General features: G+C 40.6%; 1 protein-coding gene across 1 annotated transcript in view; it reads left to right on the top strand.

The window, feature by feature from the left end:
• Positions 1-13866, top strand: part of UNC5D (unc-5 homolog D (C. elegans)) — a 284709-nt gene extending 270843 nt beyond the window's left edge. The window contains exon 17 of the mRNA XM_010838852.1: positions 11879-13866. Within this exon, the coding sequence (XP_010837154.1) occupies positions 11879-12083 (205 nt within the window). The 3' untranslated portion in view covers positions 12084-13866. The remainder of the gene's footprint in view (positions 1-11878) is intronic.
• The last annotated feature ends 4905 nt before the right edge of the window (positions 13867-18771 follow it).

The following is an 18771-nucleotide window of genomic DNA, read 5'->3' as shown; positions in this document are numbered from 1 at the left end:
CTGAATGTTGAGCTTTAAGCCAACTTTTTCACTCTCCACTTTCACTTTCATCAAGAGGCTTTTTAGTTCCTCTTCACTTTCTGCCATAAGGGTGGTGTCATCTGCATATCTGAGGTTATTGAGATTTCTCCCGGCAATCTTGATTCCAGCTTGTGTTTCTTCCAGTCCAGCGTTTCTCATGATGTACTCTGCATATAAGTTAAATAAGCAGGGTGATAATATACAACCTTGACGTACTCCTTTTCCTATTTGGAACCAGTCTGTTGTTCCATGTCCAGTTCTAACTGTTGCTTCCTGACCTACACTCTCTTAGGGTTACAAATAATAGAGTCCTTATTACATTACATAATCATCAGTTGCTAGTGTGATCATTAATGTGTGTTAAAACACAGAAATCTGACATTGTCAACAGGCCAATATCATTGGGTAAGAAAGCTGTTCTGTAGCTTGAGATTTCATCAACCCTGGTGTCACGAAAGGTCATCACAGAGTCACTCTTCGATTAGGGAATTCACCTACCTCTGCCTTGTGACAGCATCTTTACCTGACTCTCCCCTTCCTTTCAATTTCCAAAAGTGAAAAGCTAGTACAGGAACAGCCCTCAAACCGTAAAGGAAACATTTCAAACGGAGTGGAGAGAAACAGTGGCTGTTATCATGTTGCCAGTGAAAACATTCTCCTCCTTTTGGTAAATGCAAATGTCACTGATGATAATTTGCCTTTTTGTCAAACAAGTGTCTACTTAGATCTGAATAGGAAAGAAGATACATGAACTAGTAAGTTAAAGGCTTAGACTGTGAAACATGTTGGGGGGTTGCGGGGGGCGTGCTGTAAGACAGCAACACAGGTGGCCTTGCAACTTGCCTGGCATATGGATCACGATAAATAAGCCATACAGCCCAGCAAAGAATGTCATAGTTAACAGCTGCAATTACAGATTCTGTGAGCAAACTATTACTCAGAGTCCATACTTATTGCATTTTCAGAGCTGAGATTGCACTTTTATTCTACAAATCCAGCTGCAAGAATTCTTCACTTAAATGCTCTTGGCCACAGCTGATTGGTAGGTGGGTGGGACTAATAAAGAATTGATCACATAGGAGTAGAGGGGAGGGACCTTTGCTGAGAACTAAACTAAGTAATATCAGAAACTAACTGCTTCAGCTAGAAGGACTCACCCGCATTTAAATTTCCATAGCATTTTGTATTTTTATGATACTTTTTAAAATTACAGTTAGATATACCTAGATAGTACCATCTACTTCTGGGAAAATCAAGAAATTTGCCCTGAATGAATGACACGGACTTTTTCTTTGGATAGTATGCTGTGCTGTGCTTAGTCGTTTAGTCATGTCCGACTCTTTGCAACCCCATGGACTGTAACCCACCAGGCTCCTCTGTCCGTGAGGATTTTCCAGGCAAGAACACTGGAGTGGGTTGCCATGCCTTTCTCCAGGGGATTTTCCCAACCCAGGGATTGAACCAGGGTCTCCTGCGTTGCAGGCAGGTTCTTTACCAGCTGAGCTACCAGGGAAACCTTAGGATAGTATACTTGACCGTAAAATCTTGCCTAATAGAATTGATATGAATAAGCATCAAAGGATTTTGAAAGTTGGTCTCAAAAGAGAATTTGGCTATTATTATGGAAGATTCCTGTCTTTCCCCTCAGTACCTGAAATTCTACTATTAGGTCATTCTTCTTTAAGACTTCATGATGATCATATTCCAGAAATCCTTGTGAAAACACAGCAGCTTGACCAAGTTGCTATGGGAACAGATGCTGGATAAAGTGCGTGAGATACAAAAGGGTGAGGAGAAGGGAAGTGGCCAGAATGGAAGAAAGGATTCCAAGATGAAATGGAGTAGATAAATTACTTTATTAATACTTTCTCATAATAGTATCCTTCTTTGAAGTACTGCTGGAGAAACGTATTGCTCATCGGTCAGCTGTGTGTTCAATTGTACTTTGGATGTTAATGTTTTTAGATGATGGTGTAGAAACCGCAAGCAAATGACATTTCTCAAGCCTCGTGGCTGATCAGAAGTGCTATGATAACTTGTTTTTCCACAAGATCTTTTAACAGGACCTCTAATGAGAAGCAGAATCTTCTCACGTTGAGGTCACATCCTTCTATTCCCTCTGCCCACCCTGTTAATTGGATGCACAGGAGCAATGAAATGGCCAGAGGGCAGTCGGGAAGGACAGAGGAATGTCACAAGACAGCTTATTAATCTATCTCTGAATAACTTGAGAATTCACTAAAAGTGGAACAGGCCCAGTGCCAGCTTTCTTTGGGGTTAGTAAAGGAAGGAGGAGGAGAAAAGAAAAAGTGATTACAAAATATATACAGAATGCCTGCTTCACAGCAGACTACCAAGTATGGTCACTCAAGGACCCGTGAGACTTTATTTTCACTCTTGTGTTGGGGGATTTGCTAGGATTCCACCAAATGGAACTGTCTGGGTTTTGCAGGCTAGCGGTTAGAAAACACATCCTTAACCCTTAAATGATCAAGACAGTGCGAGGCTGCCATTTCAAAAAAAAAAAGCAATCCTCATAACTCTAAGGAGAATTAATACATGGGGAGATAGCATTCATGACACAGGTCCTCGGAGGCAAAATATGATAAACCTCAAATCACATTTTCTGGTTCTGGCCCAATAGACTTTTGCCGAGTCTGACTTTGAAGAGCCTTCAGTGCGAAGCCAGAGAGACCCAACACAGCCAAGTGGTGGGTGTTCAGGCTTCGTTCCAGTTAAGGCAATGATTCATGAAACTCCCTACTAATAGGAATCTGAAAACAGCCTGGGGCCAGTTTAGCCATGAACAAACCATACATACCGTTTGTAGAAAGAAAGAAAGTGAAGTTGCTCAGTCGTGTCCGACTCTTTGGGACCCCATGGACTGTAGCCTGTCAGGCTCCTCGGTCCATGGGATTTTCCAGACAAGAGCGCTGGAGTGGATTCCCATTTCCTTCTCCAGGGGATCTTCCCGACCCAGGAATCGAACCCCGGTCTCCCGCAATGCAGGCAGACGCTTTAGCGTCTGAGCCACTAGGGAAGCCCATACAGTTTGTAAGCGGCAGGTTTTTCTGCTAAAGGCAATATGCAAGAGAAGCTGTTTCTGCCCCTCCCAGAGAACCACCAGAGAAGGCAATGGCACCCACTCCAGATTTTTCAGCGTGGAAAATCCCATGGACGGAGGAGCCTGATAGGCTGCAGTCCATGGGGTCGCTAAGAGTCGGACGCGACTGAGTGGCTTTCACTTTTCACTTTCATTCATTGGAGAAGGAAATGGCAACCCACTCCAGTGTTCTTGCCTGGAGGATCCCAGGGACGGGGGAGCCTGGTGGGCTGCCTTCTATGGGGTCGCACAGAGTCGGACACGACTGAAGCGATTTAGCAGCAGCAGAGAACCAAAGTTGTGCTCCCACTCTAAGCTGCAGGAGTGGTGACAGGGGCATTGTATTCCTTTCATGCAAGGCGTGAGTTTGCACTGGTCTTTGAAGGACTAAGTTTCCCTTCTTTCTTTAGTCACTAAGTCATGTCTGACTCTCTTGTAACCCCAGGGACTATGGCCCACCAGATTCCCCTGTTCATGGGACCTTCCAGGCAATAATACTGGAGTGGTTTCCCATTCCCTTCTCCAGTGGATCTTCCCGACCCAGGGATTGAACCCACGTCTCCTGCATTGGCAGGTGGGTTCTGTACCACTGAGCCACCAGGGAAACCCTTCCCTTAAGTTAATGTAATTTTCAAAAAAGATGGACATGCCCAAGCCCCTTTATAGTGGAAATAAATCTCTTTGTGGGTTCATCTCAAGCAGTAGTACAAATGCTGACAAAGTCAGAATCCCTGGATTTGACTGTCTTCATAATTGGAGAAAATGAAATTATGGGGAGGATTTTCCTAATTCATTAAAGAATCCTTTAATAAAGTACGTAACTATTTCTTTTCAGTATGTGTGAAGATTTAAACACATTGAGTATTTTTCAAACGGAAAAGTATCAATATTTCTCCCTTTCCCCCTTCAGGATTAGTACCGTGGTCTTTTATCTTGGAACAAATAGTGGTCTTTCTCCTCTACCCTCAGGATTCTTGAAAATATCTCAATGTTATGGAAGAGAAACTTTAAATGAGACATATTTTTCCATGCTATATCCACATCCAAAGAAATTTGAGATTTGCTTTTGCAGTTTTCACTGCCATTCATTGCCAAATATGAGAAATTGTCAGAGGCTTATAATGAATGAAACTGGAGAGCTGAAAACAGAGTCTACAACTGGCTTTATTCCTTTTGGCAGCTCACTGGGGGTCCTGAAGGCTCCAAGGCTTAAATCCATTTTCTAAAGAAGGAAGAATCCTTGCTAGTCCCTTTCAGGAGCCAGATAATGGAATAAGCAAAAGGAAGAACTATTAATATTAATGTTATTGCCAAATTAATTGGCCCAAAATAATTAATGCACCACCCTTAGGGCACAACAGAGTGGAACTCAGCATGTTTTCAGTTGCCTTTATGTTTTCCTCTTGGGTTCCCCATACCAGCTTCCTTTCATGTGAAAGCACAGGGTGGAGGGGGACAGTGGGAAGCAGGGAGAGGCAGAGGTGACATCATGATGAGCATCTTTTGCTTATTCTTTAGGAAGTGAATCAGACTTGATTTTATCCTAAAAGCAGCTCTGCTGTTTGAGTGGCCAGTGAGGATGAAGTTTGGGGATGAAAGCTTGATGAACTGACCAAATGCTTATGCTGTGTCCAATTACTGTTATTCAGTATAAATGGTTTTCTCTTCTATTTGCATTTAAAGAACCATATGGAGGGCTGGTTTTGGTCACATAAGAGGTTTTCATTAAATGAGACAATTAGGATGATAGCAGGGATATTAATATTTTTTTTCATTATGACTATGTTTCAATTCCCTGTTTGGTACTATACCGTAGGATTATGCACCATTCTTGTAATGATGTCTCCCAATTTATTATAGGCAGCTTAACTTAGTTTTCACTTTGTATGTTGCCAAACTGCTCAGATGATATTTTTTAGAAAACGTTGACAAAGGTATAAATGGCAATGGTTTATAGAATATAAACAAATTTGTTGCCTCAGTGTTACAGGTGCAAGTGGTTCCCTGCTACTTGGAAGTGTTGAATGACACCCTAAATTCTGCATCAAAGTATTACATGTGCCTGCGATGAGGCATCTTCTGTGCGAAAAGATGTGAAGCTGCAGCTCACATGTGGTCCCCTGCTAGATTCATTCATTCTCACAATTAGTTACAAAGAAGAGCTTACAGCTTTCAAATAGGCATATCAGCCCCCTGGTAGCAAGGCTCTGAGTCGCTAAAATAGAGACTTTGTTATCTGAAATTCAGAATGAAAGGCAGTCCCTTATAGGTCACACATAGTCAGATAGAACTAAGATGCTAAGACAGGCGGACTCCAGCTTTAAGCACACGTGCCCTGGGTAGCTCTTTCTGCCTATATGTCCCCAGGGCTCACACACAGCCTCAGACCTGTGCCTCCTCCATTACTGTTATCTGATCTTTCTGCTAACTGAGGATTTAGATGTTCCTATTCCCTAAGATGTTTGTATTTGAATACTTCTTTCAAGTACTAAAGAAAGGGTGGTATCTTTCGATTCACACCAGACACCTAGACACTTTTCCTTTTCATAAAATGAGCCCTGGGTTGCAACAGTAAATGGCAGAATTTTATCATTAAGTCCTCAATTCTCTCCTCCTCTCTGTACCCAAAAATGGGAAGAGAAGGCACAGTAACTATTTCCAAAAATTCTCAAATCTAACCTAATTTCCAACTAATATGGTCATTAGTTTGAGGCTGTATTTTGAAAACTGAGATTGTATATTAAAATTTGGTGGTTGACCCATATACACCATTATAAGTTGGCCTGTGTCTAAGTGGTGAAATTGCTAAAGATTTATGTTCTCAATTCTGCTCTGGCTTCCACATAAAGAATGGAATTTTAATTGGGGATGAGGGACAACAGGGTAAGGAAGACTCAGGAAGATGAAATTAATCATAGTAATAAAACATCTCCTCAGGAGCTCAGGCGAATAGAAAGCTTGTAGGGGCAACAAATGGCACCCACTCCAGTACTTTTACCTGGAAAATCCCATGGATGGAGGAGCCTGGGGGGCTGCAGTCCATGGGGTCGCTAAGAGTCAGACACGACTCAGCGACTTCACTTTCACTTTTCACTTTCATGCATTGGAGAAGGAAATGGCAGCCCACTCCAGCGTTCTTGCCTGGAGAATCCCAGGGACGGGGGAGCCTGGTGGGCTGCCGTCTATGGGGTCGCATAGGGTCGGACACGACTGAAGCGACTTAGCAGCAGCAGCAGGGGCAACAAAACAAAATTAAATAAACTATTACTGTTTAATGAATGTACATGGATAAATCTATCTAGGTGTCTTAGCATGTACTTTTTACAGTTTATCTGGCTTCTTTCAGTGAGAGTTCCAAAGGAAAAGATGAGGCCATTGAGTCTACAGGATTTAGGACAAATTAATTGAAGACACAGGGTAATTCTAAAGTAAATTCCTAAGATTTAGAGTTGATAATCTTATCTATACAGTATGCAGGGCTTTCCTGATAGCTCACTTGGTAAAGAATCCCCTTGCAATGCAGGAGACCCTGGATTCCTGGATCAGGAAGATCCACTCAGAAGGGATAGGCTACCCAATCTAGTTGGAGAAGGCAATGGCACCCCACTCCAGTATTCTTGCCTAGAAAATCCCATGGATGGAGGAGCCTGGTAGGCTGCAGTCCATGGGGTCACTAAGAGTCGGACACGACTGAGCGACTTCACTTTCACTTTTCACTTTCATGCACTGGAGAAGGAAATGACAACCCAATCTAGTATTCTTGGGCTTCCCTTGTGGCTCAGCTGGTAAAGAATCTGCCTGCAATGCAGGGGACCTGGGTTCGATCCCTGGGTTGGAAAGATCCCCAGGAGAAGGGAAAGGCTGCCCACTCCAGTATTGTGGTCTGGAGAATTCCATGGACTATATAAGTCCATGGGGTCGCAAACAGTCAGACACGACTGAACGACTTTCACTTTCACACAATATGCAGCATCTTTATGACACCACAAAAAAATAAATATTATTTTTCAGAATTACCTTAGTCAATCAGAATTTGAAAAGCCTATGACAAGAGGTTCAGTGCATAAAAAAGTAACAATTTGAAGCACCTAAGACCAGCATAATAAACATTGACTTCTTTAAACATTTTTCAAAGAGAAAGGAAAAAATTGTTTTGTTTGGAGTCATCCACCTGAATTTCAAGATGTCTGTTTTTTCCAAATGTTCCGTTTTCATTTCCAAAAAAAGGAAAACAAAGACACTCAGGAAATCAACTATTGCCATGAATTCTATTTTCTAGTATTAGCAGCATTTCCTGAATCATGTGTGCATTTATCTGCTGGTGTTCAAATGTACCAGCATTATTATGAAGAGAAATGGGTCACACAGATTGGAATCAAAATAATTTCAAAAGGGAAGTAGGAAGATAACCAAATGGATATATGGTATACCCATTTTCAAAAAAAAAAATCGTAATACATTTATACACATGTAAGTGGTAAAATGGGGTTTCCCTAGTGGCTCAGATGGTAAAGAATTTGCCTGCAATGCAGGAGAACTGAGTTCCATCCCTGGGTCGGGAGTATCCCCTGGAGAAGGAAATGGCAACCCACTCCAGTATTCTTGCCTGGGAAATCCCATGGACAGAGGAGCCTGGTGGACTATGGTCCATGGGGTCACGAAGAGTTGGACACAACTGAGCAACAAACACTTAAGCAGTGAAATAATCCAGCTATCTTTGAGAAATAGTCTGTATGTCCCCAGAGACCAGTTTCATGGAAGACCATTTTTCCGCGGATTGGGGACAGGGGGCAGGGGATGGTTTCAGGGAGATTCAAGGGCATTACATTTATTGTGCACTTTATTTCTATTATTGCATCAGTTCCATCTCAGATCATTGGGCAGCAAATCTCAGAGGTTAGGGCCTCCTGGCCTATAGCAGTAGCACTCTAGGGTCTTTTGTCTATTAATTATCCTGAGGTAGACAGGTAAGTAGAGTTTAATAGGATGTCTGTTTATCCCAAAGCTGACTGAATCATTTTTAATAAGGCTGATATGCTGCTACATGTATCTACTAAAATTAAGTGGAATTTGAGATTTATGTGTATTGCCAAGTGTACTTGTATAAATTGAGAGCGTCAATCTGAAACATGCTTTGGGGAGCACATTTTACTTGCTACAATATGCTCAGAGATCCGTGCCAAGGGAGAGTTCTATTTCTGCCTCTTTGATCATTTAGCTTCCTGTAGCCCTGGGTGCCTAGTCTGCACATCCGGGCATGTGCAGGACTTCTGAGAACCCAGTGCCTGACAAGACTCATCCTACAGCTTTGCTGCTCTTCCTCCAGGCAGGTGTGCTTATAACACCTTCGCACCGCAGCAGCATCTATGAATATTCTGAACGGTTTTTTGGGACAAGGATTAATCCCAACCTCCAAAACATATTTTTTATGTCTCTCCTAAAGTTTTGTTTTTACATTTCATGCCCAGATCATCTTCTCATGTCAAACATCAAAGCTTCCCCAGCAGTTACCAAGGATAAAGATCTCAGAGTGGTTGGAACAGGACATGTAGCTCGGGGACCCCAGCAACTTCAACCCTCTAGGGCTTATTTTCAGCACCAGATGAATATTCAGTTTCATCTTCTCTCAAATGGCTGCTATATCTGCAAGTCTAGTTTGGGTTAAAAGACAACATGGGACGTGATCGGCACCATGACCTGCAGGCCAAACCTGGCCCAACACCTGCTTTTCTAGCCCCAGAGCTAGAATGGTTTCAGGAGAATATGCAAGAGTGATACGGTGTGACATGTGAAAACTATGACATTCAAATTTCAGTGTCTCTATAAGTAAAGTTTTAATTGGAACACAGTCACGCCCTTCACTTACACTTACACATTGTCAATAGCTGCTTTCCCACTGCCATGGCAAAGTTGAGTAGCTGTTGTAGAGACCAGATGTGGTCCCTACAGTTAAAAATGTTTCCTCTCTGGGCCTTTAAAGAAATAGTTTGTCTAGAATAACTGGTATAGAATATACCGGTAGCTGTGGGGTTAATAGGATCACGAGGATTCCAGTGACTCCCCCAGACCTGAGTCCATTATTCATCAGTAGCAAATACAAACTATAAACCCTCAATAATATGAGAAATGTGTACTTCTTTTTGTGGTGCTTTCCAGCATTTGTTTTCCTTTGAAATGACATTGGAGAGCATACAGAATTATTTCCCCCATGTCAAAATGTGTGTCGATGGTCATTCTCATAAATTACATAAATAAAAATTATTACACAGCCCACCTAGAATCCAGTCACACCTAGTCTCTCCGTTTTTGCCTCTTTTTCAGCTATTTCTCCAGATTGTATTCTGCTTGAACACTGGGTGGGATGTGCCCATTTATGTATAGACCTGGAGATATAGCACCTTTCCCCACAAACAGCTCCCTCCAGGTAGGAGGAAGTGGCAGAATTCAAAGCAACATTTTGAGTAAAAGGAACCAGGATCACTTCAACTACAGAAACAATATTTGCTTTGCTATTTCTATTAGTGTAGAAATAACTATACTGGATTCCAGGGCCAACTATGGGGGGGGGGGTGGCAGTGGTAGGAAGAAGGAAGGAAAGAAAAGATAAAAGGAAAAGAAAGTAGAATTATTTTTTAATCTGGGCTTCTCCCTCTCTCAAACTAAGATTAAGATGTACTGGAAAATATCTGTTATACCCTGATATTTGTGCTATTTGGCCATCAACTAGCTTTAAGTAGTCTCTTAAGACTTTTGCACAAAATAGAACTTTATTCACTCAGAATTACTGTGCATGCATTGCTTATAAATGATAATGTGCCCTTAAAAACTTGTCTTCTCTTCCAACTGCTCTTGGCTATAGGAGTCTACTTTGTGATCACACACTGAGTCTGATGATGGAAAGTCATACCATCTTCAAGACAGGCAAATCTTGGTTGACTTTGGGAAATCTTTTCAATTCATCAGAATTTTACCGTGACATTTCTAACCCTGCTGTAAAAGTACCTCTGAAAACCTGTGACCTTCAATGCTCTGTGTGGTCTCAGTCTTCATCAGAGCAAAGTTATCGTCCAAAAGGTTGTCATTTGTTTTCACTGAAAATCTCATATCATCTGAAACAAGCTCCAAGCAATCAATTACTCAGTCGATAGATACTGAATAAATACCTGTCACAGTATTACAGTAAGTGTTGTTGCAGAATCAGAAAACGATTAGCTATGGCCCTTCCAAGTGTCTGCAATCACACTGAGAAGGCAGAGCTCACAAGCACGGAATACATACATATGCATAGAAAGTGAAAATGAAGTCGCTTGGTCGTGTCCGACTCTTTGAGACCCTATGGACTATAGCCTACCAGGCTTCTCTGTCCACGGGATTCTCCAGGCAAGAATACTGGAGTGGGTTACCATTTCCTTCTCCAGGGGATCTTCCCGACCCAGGGATCGAACCCAGGCCCCCGGCATTGGAGGCAGACGCTTTAACCTCTGAGCCACCAGGGGATTCTCCATACATATGTATATATATACATATATATATATGAATTTTACTCACATGAAAATGTAAGCAGAAGCATAAAGAGAAAAAATAATAAATCACTTTGAGCAAGGAGATGAGAATTGTCTATAAGATGTTACTGAAAAACCTGAATGAACCTTCTGGCCAACCCAGCACAATCCGGGCCTTGTAAGAGTGTAGGATCTTCAAAACAGAGGGGAAAGAGGGAAAGTGGGCATTTCCTAACAACAGAATTTACTGGATGAAGGCAAGGAGAAAAGCATTACCTCTGTCAGCATTAATGGCTCAAAGGAAAAGAGAATATGGAGGGAAAATACACATAGCCATAGCTAGGATGAGGCCAGACCAAGGCAGGCAGTGAAAGCAGGTAGATACCTGATGACTGAAGAAACAAAATACAGGAGATATTAGAGAGTTTGGGGCTATAACGAACTGGAAGGCACTTGCTTGATTCAACTGTAAAAACAATAGAGCATAAATAATGAAGCTGCTGAGTTTGTCAGAAGGAAAGAGAAGACTCAAAAATAAATGTCCTAGTGTGAGAGATTAGAAGAATAGCAGTAGTTACTGGGATTTTTTTTGCTTTTTTGATTCCTTTTTTAATTGGTAAAATATTTGTTATTAGAATGGGGGCCAGTGGGAGGCGTGGAGATTATACTGATTCCTGACTCACTGAGTCTGAGGAGGAAGATGGATATCTAATTGGAGCAGTCCCTCGGTCATTTAAAAAGTCTGTCACTGGTTCACATTAACTTAGAAGACAGGAGGTGCCTGCCGATTTAGACACTGTCCACTTGGAGTTGATAACTAGTCCATTTGGTATATGAGCCCAAGGAATCACAGATAAAATCTTGACAGCCCTTATGTTCACCGTGGGAGGCATAAAGAAGTGTCAGATATTTTGAAAAAAAAAAAAAAAAAGGAGTTATATCATCACATAAGCTAGTGGAATAGAGCTTTTTAAGAGGGTGTTCAAAAGAGAAACACACACACACAACTCAAGGAAGGTGAGGACTAAGAAGACACTTACAGGATAAGAAGTTCATTGGAAACCCTCCAAAAGCACAGTTTCAGTTGAATGATCTGATACAAACTAGACCATCCCCAGGTCTACTTTAATGGAGCCCTGTAGTCCTATCAAAATAATAGCTATTACAGTTCATTTCTAATTCCCTTATAACTATCGTATGTGTTCCTTTATTTCTGTTTGTCTTGTCATTTTGTTTCTTCAACTCTGTCTAGGAATTTATCTTATTTTGCTACACAAAGTAGCCCATCTGCTGTCATTTTGAACCTGTGGGAAGCTCGTCATCAGCACGATGGTGACCTTGACTCCCTGGCCTGTGCCCTTGAAGAGATTGGGAGGACACACACGAAACTCTCGAACATTACGGATTCCCAGCTTGATGAAGCCGACTTCACCTACAGCAGGCAAAACGGACTCTAGTCCGCTCCCTCTCCTGAGAGAGTGACGGCCAGCTTTGGGACATTTGCTTTCAATGGGAAAGAAAGAGGCAGCTTTCTGCCCAGTGGCATTGGGGAGTTCAGCCTTCATTTATAATCAGTCAACATCCCTGATTGAAGACACTGAATTTGATATAGGTAAAATATATTGGTAGGGAAAGTACTAGCTCTCTTAAACATAAGACGGTTCTACAGTCTCCTCTGAATCCATACGTGGGTTCACACTTGAGGGACTGCTCAGATTTGGAGTGATAAGGATAAAGTGAGGGCTTATCTAGTAGAAGTAACTGTGGGGAAAGATGAGCTGTAGCAAAGCTGGGAAGACAGAGATTAAATCAGTGCGTGTTTTGAAAGAGATTTTTAATGATGTGCCCCAAAGGACCGGCTGATGCTGGTACCAGACTGTCAAGAGTTTTCTAACCAACTGGCATGGGAGATGTTGGCAATCAGTGTAAACTGGTTTTAGAAGTGAGACAGGGTTGCCAACTCATTGGTAGACTTCAACGGTGTCGAGAAGGGCATTTAGAATTTCAAATCTGAGTACACCACACCAGCACCAGTTCCCTATCTATCCCAGCCACTTAATAGGTCGAGAGGTAAGAGAGACCACACGCTCGTCTTGTAGCATACCTACCCCACCTTCATTTTCTCCAAGGACAAATCTATCCACATTCTTTCTTCCCCTTACACTAGGGGAGAAGTTTCAAGGAACATAGACTTTTCAGTATGGGAATTTATTTTTTCTAGCTTAACAGAACCATCTCTAATTCTCAGCTAAGCCACTCAAGTTGCAAAAGCTATTAGAACACAGCTTACACACAGATTTAGAGACAAGAGGGGTCAAATCAGATCCAAGGAAACATGAATTGCAGATGCCCCAGGCCTCAAGCTGGCATTCCAGGGTGCAGGTGCTGATTCAGTTCCCCAGCATGGTGGTTATGAAGGGATGAGGGGTTTCATGGTCCTTTACAATCCAGTTCTTGAATTTTCTAGCCTTTTGATATTGTGTTCCAACAAAATCTCTCCATAGAGGCTGTAGGTCATCCTCGTCTTGCCTGTTAAGAAATCAGCAAAAGATCTTTGCTCTAAATGTTATCTGACTACATAGACATGAGGAATACTTCTACCACAATGTCTCAGAAACTACACATGTTGTTCAGTGAGCCTTCACGCTCCAATAATTCAACCTCCTTCAGTATGTTTTCTTTAAGGACCATTAACATAGTACACTATGTTTTAAATGAAAGGCAACAATATTGTGGAGAATTGAAATCTACAGATAACACATGACCCCCATCTTAACACTTCACTCCATCTTTTATCCTGTTTATTTTTGACAAAATGTCCTGGTAGACTAAAGATGAATAGATTTGCTCCTGCTCATCTTTTGGTTGATGTTTTAATTAGCTGTCCAGAATCAGGACAACCAAAGTCAAGGACCTAGATTAACCCCAGGTTGAACAGCTACTTAGAGGTTGACTCAATTAGAATAAAAATAGTCAGGGAATGGGGGAGATGGGAAATACTTGGCAGTAGAGATACAGTCAATTTTTTTAAACAACATAGATCCCGTGTTTAAAAAAATGAATCTCCACCTAAGTGACAAACGACCTTAAAAAAAAGTAAGTTGAATTTATAATATCCTGGGTAAGGCTTTGAAGAACTCTTTAATGTGTTGGCCATTTTCTCTAATGAATGTGTGGTACAAAGGTCCCCTGTATTTGATAGAAGGCTTTGCTACATGAAATTCAAAAGCATCTTGCTTTTCTCAGGAACCAAAGGTATATTATATAGAACAAGTCCTCTTAGAGCTTTTGAGCATATTTTCAAAATACCACCTCCATCAGGAAAACACCTTTTTGCTAGTGTACTCCAGTTGTTTATTCCTTCTAGGGAGCAAAACAGAGAAAGTGCAAAAGTGTAAATCATTCGCTACCCCGATATGATTTGAGATAGAAGTGGAAATTGATGGTCAGTCTCCCACACTTGATTGGCATGGGTGGTATATGCAAAGAATCTGCACTGAACCGCTGAATACGAACTTAAAGAAACACAGTGTAGAGCTTATATTATTATCCGTCTTGGATGATTTTTGTTTTAAATATCCTACCCATTTTTCCTCTTCTCTTCTAATTGGCCTTTTAATTGTTTCATCTAGTCTGTGAATCCACACAGATCTTTTTTAGATTTTTGATACATTTTTTATATTTTAAAACAGATGGAAAATGTCAATGTTTTCCCTAGAATCTATCTAGATTGTTTTAAGAATTTATTATGAATCCCTGACTGTCTAGAATTTCCTCCCCTTTTTTTTTTTGGCCTGAATTTTATAAATAAATGTGATAAAGGAAGCAAAAAAACATAATTCACCTCAAATTTCAGCCCAAAGTTCAAATCCACCTTTCAATCCATTTTGTTTCCTCTTTACATTTCTCATTTCTTCCAGGATCCCATGTAGGATTTCTACAGGTTTTCTACAGTAGGAGATTATGTGTCAGGTCAGGATTGTACAGTATTTTATAACAGAATTCCAAAGAGAACCCATGTTGTTGAGATTTCCAGACCAAGATGTGTTTGTGTGTGGCAGAAGAGTATGAAACTGCACATCAGATAGACTTAGCTGGTACTTGAACTTGTGGTTATTCACTGCAACCTAAACCCTGGTTTGATTTTAATACTTTCCTATCATCTTGCCTTTCTTGAAAGGGATTCACTCAGTCTAAGCACTTACACTCAAAGTCTTATTGTCCTAGAGCAAAATGAAACAATAAATTAAAGATGATCCTTCATACTTGGTAGGCAACTTAAAATTTTTACAGGATAGCCCACTTAATGCCAAATCTTTCAGTGCTCAAATGCATCTAACTCTAATAGTCCAGCCTCAAACATGACTTAAAAGGAGCCACCAAAACGCTGCATTTCCCAGCTTCACCAGACTGCAGCCCCATAAAGGTAATTTACAGTTTTTAGAGCATTGCTTGTGCAGCTTTCCAGGCTTACATTAAAAATCCTTTAAGCCAAAAGGAAGCTCACTCTATGGATTTAAATGCAAACTTCATTTACTGGTGCAGGAAGTCTCATAAAACTCAGATGTACTCCCACAAAAATTTTATTGGCCTTTTTGTAAGAGATGAATAGGAATTGACAGTTCTCTTTAAAGAGCGGGAACTTCTCTTTTCTGTTATTTTTATTTCCAACTGCAGGTGTTCTCCTTTGCCACAGTCCCTGTTTATTTTCAGTTGACTTTGAGAGAAGTTATGAAGTCAAATCACTAAACAGGGTTCTCTTTGGATTAAAAGTTCTGGATGTATTGTAACAGTCTCCCTTGATAGAAATTCTCAACATCGGGATTGATAAGAGAATGTTAAAAAGAATAGAACTGGTTGAAGATGGTATTGTCTACTTTGCAAACATCTGACCAATCTACCTGTGAATTTCAAACTGTTACGCCTTTGATATGCTTTGGGTTTTCTCTTTTTGCCATCTTCCCTTCTATTTCTTAATCCCCCTGTAAAGGTGTTGAGTTAGATGTGTTAAAGGTGAAGTTCTCTCAGAGGGTCTTTGTTCCAGATCCGTGAAGGTCACAGGAACTGTGGAGGAGCTGAGAAACGGCTTTTCTGGCCCTCGGTGTGGCCCATTTCCATTAATTTTCCTCATGAAACATTGCAGAGTTCTGAATCCTTGGTAACTCCCATTGACTGGACCAGAGATGACACCCACAGCAAATGGGAGAACACCATATTGTCCTACAGAGAGTGACGCATTCTATGATCCCTTTGGTGTTAGTTGCCATAGTGCTGTAATTACAAAAATTGATGCTTTAGCCAAACGCTGAATGGCCACTGTTTCCGCCGTTTCCACTGTTTTGTCTGCATAGAACTTTCCTGAACTACAAGCAAAAATGTATTTTGTCAAATGTCACAAAGTGAAAATGTTACGAATCTTAGGTGTGTTGCATATTTTGTGTTTTTACTTTCCTAACTTCTTTCAAAAGCTGCAGTTATCAAGCTGTTTGGCTGTGTTGACAGCATGTGGTGTTTTTGCAAAAGCAGTTCTAGGAGAGCCAGTGTCTACCATGGACTCATCACATCCCCAACTCCAGGCCTGTCGACAAAACCGAGATGGCAATTCGCGTGCTGTAATTTTTTTCAAGAAAGAAAAGGGGATGGAAATCAGACCTGGCTGTTAGTCACTAGTGTGTAGTACTGTGATCTGAAGTAGGAAATTTAACTCACATAGAATAATTGTGGTTTTTGAAGCAGCTACTTTGATTTTTCCTTTTGCTGTGAAGATCATGGATTTGGAATGTCCTCATGAGGTGGGCCTAAGACAGTGACACCAAACTCCATGTCTTGGAACCCACCCTCCCTCTGAACCCAAAGATTAAAAAGGCAGTAAGCTTCATGTTTAGGCCAGAGATGCAAAAGTTCCTCCCCCTCAATCCCTAATACTGAGTTTGGCAAGGGGTATTTTTTTTTCCAAAAAGTTAAATGAGAAACTATATCACTAAATTTGGTAATGTAGTTCTTTGCATGAATGGAAATGTGTGTTAAATCATTTTACAAAAGGCATGATAATAATGAAAATGTCCTTTGGCTTCAAATTGTGCTTAGCTGCCAAAAGTATTTCCCTATCTGAAGCATTATTTACATCCAAATTCCTAAATTGGACAAATTATATAATCCCATTAAAATCGGATAGAGAGAGTAGGTAGAAACATGACAGCGGTTCTATTGAGTCATGAAAAGGAAAGGTGATATTTGAGAATTTGTGGACAGAATATCATGCCTTCTGACCCCATTACTGAAACATATTATAACCAGAAATAGATCTAATGATTCTAGTATTTCTCCATTAGCAGCTCTGATGATACTTAAGGGGAAGTCACCTCTTACCAGGAGACTTCCATTTAAGCCTCATCAGAGGGTGACTAAAATCCCTCAATCGGAAACACCTTCCGAGGCCTGTCCTAAATTATGTTGACCGCTCTCATTCAAAACTTCTCTGTAAGAAGGTGGGACACACTCCATCTGTGGAAATTTTCCAGTCAGGAAAACAGTTTCCTCCTTTTCTAAACTGGAATAAAGGCCAACTTAACATTTCCCATTCTTCAGAACTGTATCTGATTGGTGCATGCAATCCGGTAAGTCTCAACCTAGAAATATTGCAAACATAAGCAGTTAAGAGGAAACTGGATAATTCTTCCTGACTCAAACTAAAAAAAAACATAAAGAAAAAAAGATATATATAAGTAATGCTTTACCTCCACTTCTTTATGGAAGAATTTTTAAAAGAGATTTCCTTTTGTTCTGTTTATTTTGGGAAAGTGTGTGTGCGCATATGTGTGTGTGTCGGGGTGGGGAGGGTGGTTCTTTGAAATGACTCATATCTCAAACCCATTCCACTCTCAACATTCATTTGATGTGTTCAAAGCCGGAAAAAAAAACAGCAGAACTGAATACTCAATCTGACATGAAGCTGAAGGAGTGAACAAGCCAGAGGAGAGAGTTTGAATAAAGCATGGCCTTGGCTTCATACCGCCCTTCTTGTGCCTTGTATTATCAGTGTAAATTCTGAATGTTGTACAGTAAATCCTTGGATGGACTTCTTAGAAAAGGCTGCACTGGCTTCTTTTTCAGCACATGTACATATCTATAAATATATATACATATATATTTGGTAATGCCAAACAGCTGTGTTATATTGTATCGAACAAAAATGGATGGTTTGGATGTTTTATGTAGAGTTTGCAAAAAAAAAAACTGGATGGTTACAGACTTTTCAAGATAAATGTACAGACATAAATTCCTGCATATCAGTTATTTATGAATAAAGAGTCTTTTATTGACATTTTAGGATACTCCACGAGTGGAACTTTGAACTCTCAATGAGAATCCCTTCTACACACTTCCTGACACATCCATGCTGGGGCTGGAATGCCTTCCATATCAAGGACAATTTCCAGTATATTGAACCTAATTAATATGTTGAACCTAATGTCTCCTGTCCTCAAGAAGAAGATAAAATGAGGCACATGGAAGCAAAGATGAGATGATCATTTTTTTTGAGATGATCTCCTAAATATTTCTAGACCACTTCAACACACATACACATCACCACCCTTGGGATTATAGTTTTATACAGTCTTAAGATACCTGCCACATCCTAACTGGGATACCATTTCCATTATTCCTCAAAATGCTTGCATTATTTTTACAGACACTCTAGAAAATGTTCTGCTGCTCCATGGGAAAATGTTAAGAACATAAGTAATGTTGTACACTTCAAATACATCTTGACTGACTGAATCTGTTTTGAATGGCTTTTAACACATTATTGACCAGGGGATTTTTGCAGAAACTAAGGCCTGTACTGGCGATTTGTTATGTATGTGAATATTGAAATATCTCCAGTCAATAACGTTCAGGTAACAAAAGATGTATGATTGTGCCTCTGGTCAATGAGCTGTTAAAATGCTGGAAGTGCCCAAGAATTTAATAACTACTTAACAACTCGTTGGAGCCATTTTCAACAGTATGATTTACTAGAAGATGGTTTCCAATCTACTTCAATGAGTTGGTTGTCAATGAAAAGGCCAAAAATTGGCTTAAACCAGTGCTTTCTAAAACTTGGTTTTTTAAACCATTTCACAGATAACAGGTTTTGTCCCA

This window comes from Bison bison, unplaced genomic scaffold, assembly GCF_000754665.1.
Source record: "Bison bison bison isolate TAMUID 2011002044 unplaced genomic scaffold, Bison_UMD1.0 scf7180017864105, whole genome shotgun sequence".
Lineage (NCBI taxonomy): Eukaryota > Metazoa > Chordata > Mammalia > Artiodactyla > Bovidae > Bison > Bison bison.
Note: the sequence above shows the minus strand (reverse complement) of the source record. Positions and strands in the feature narration are given on the sequence as shown.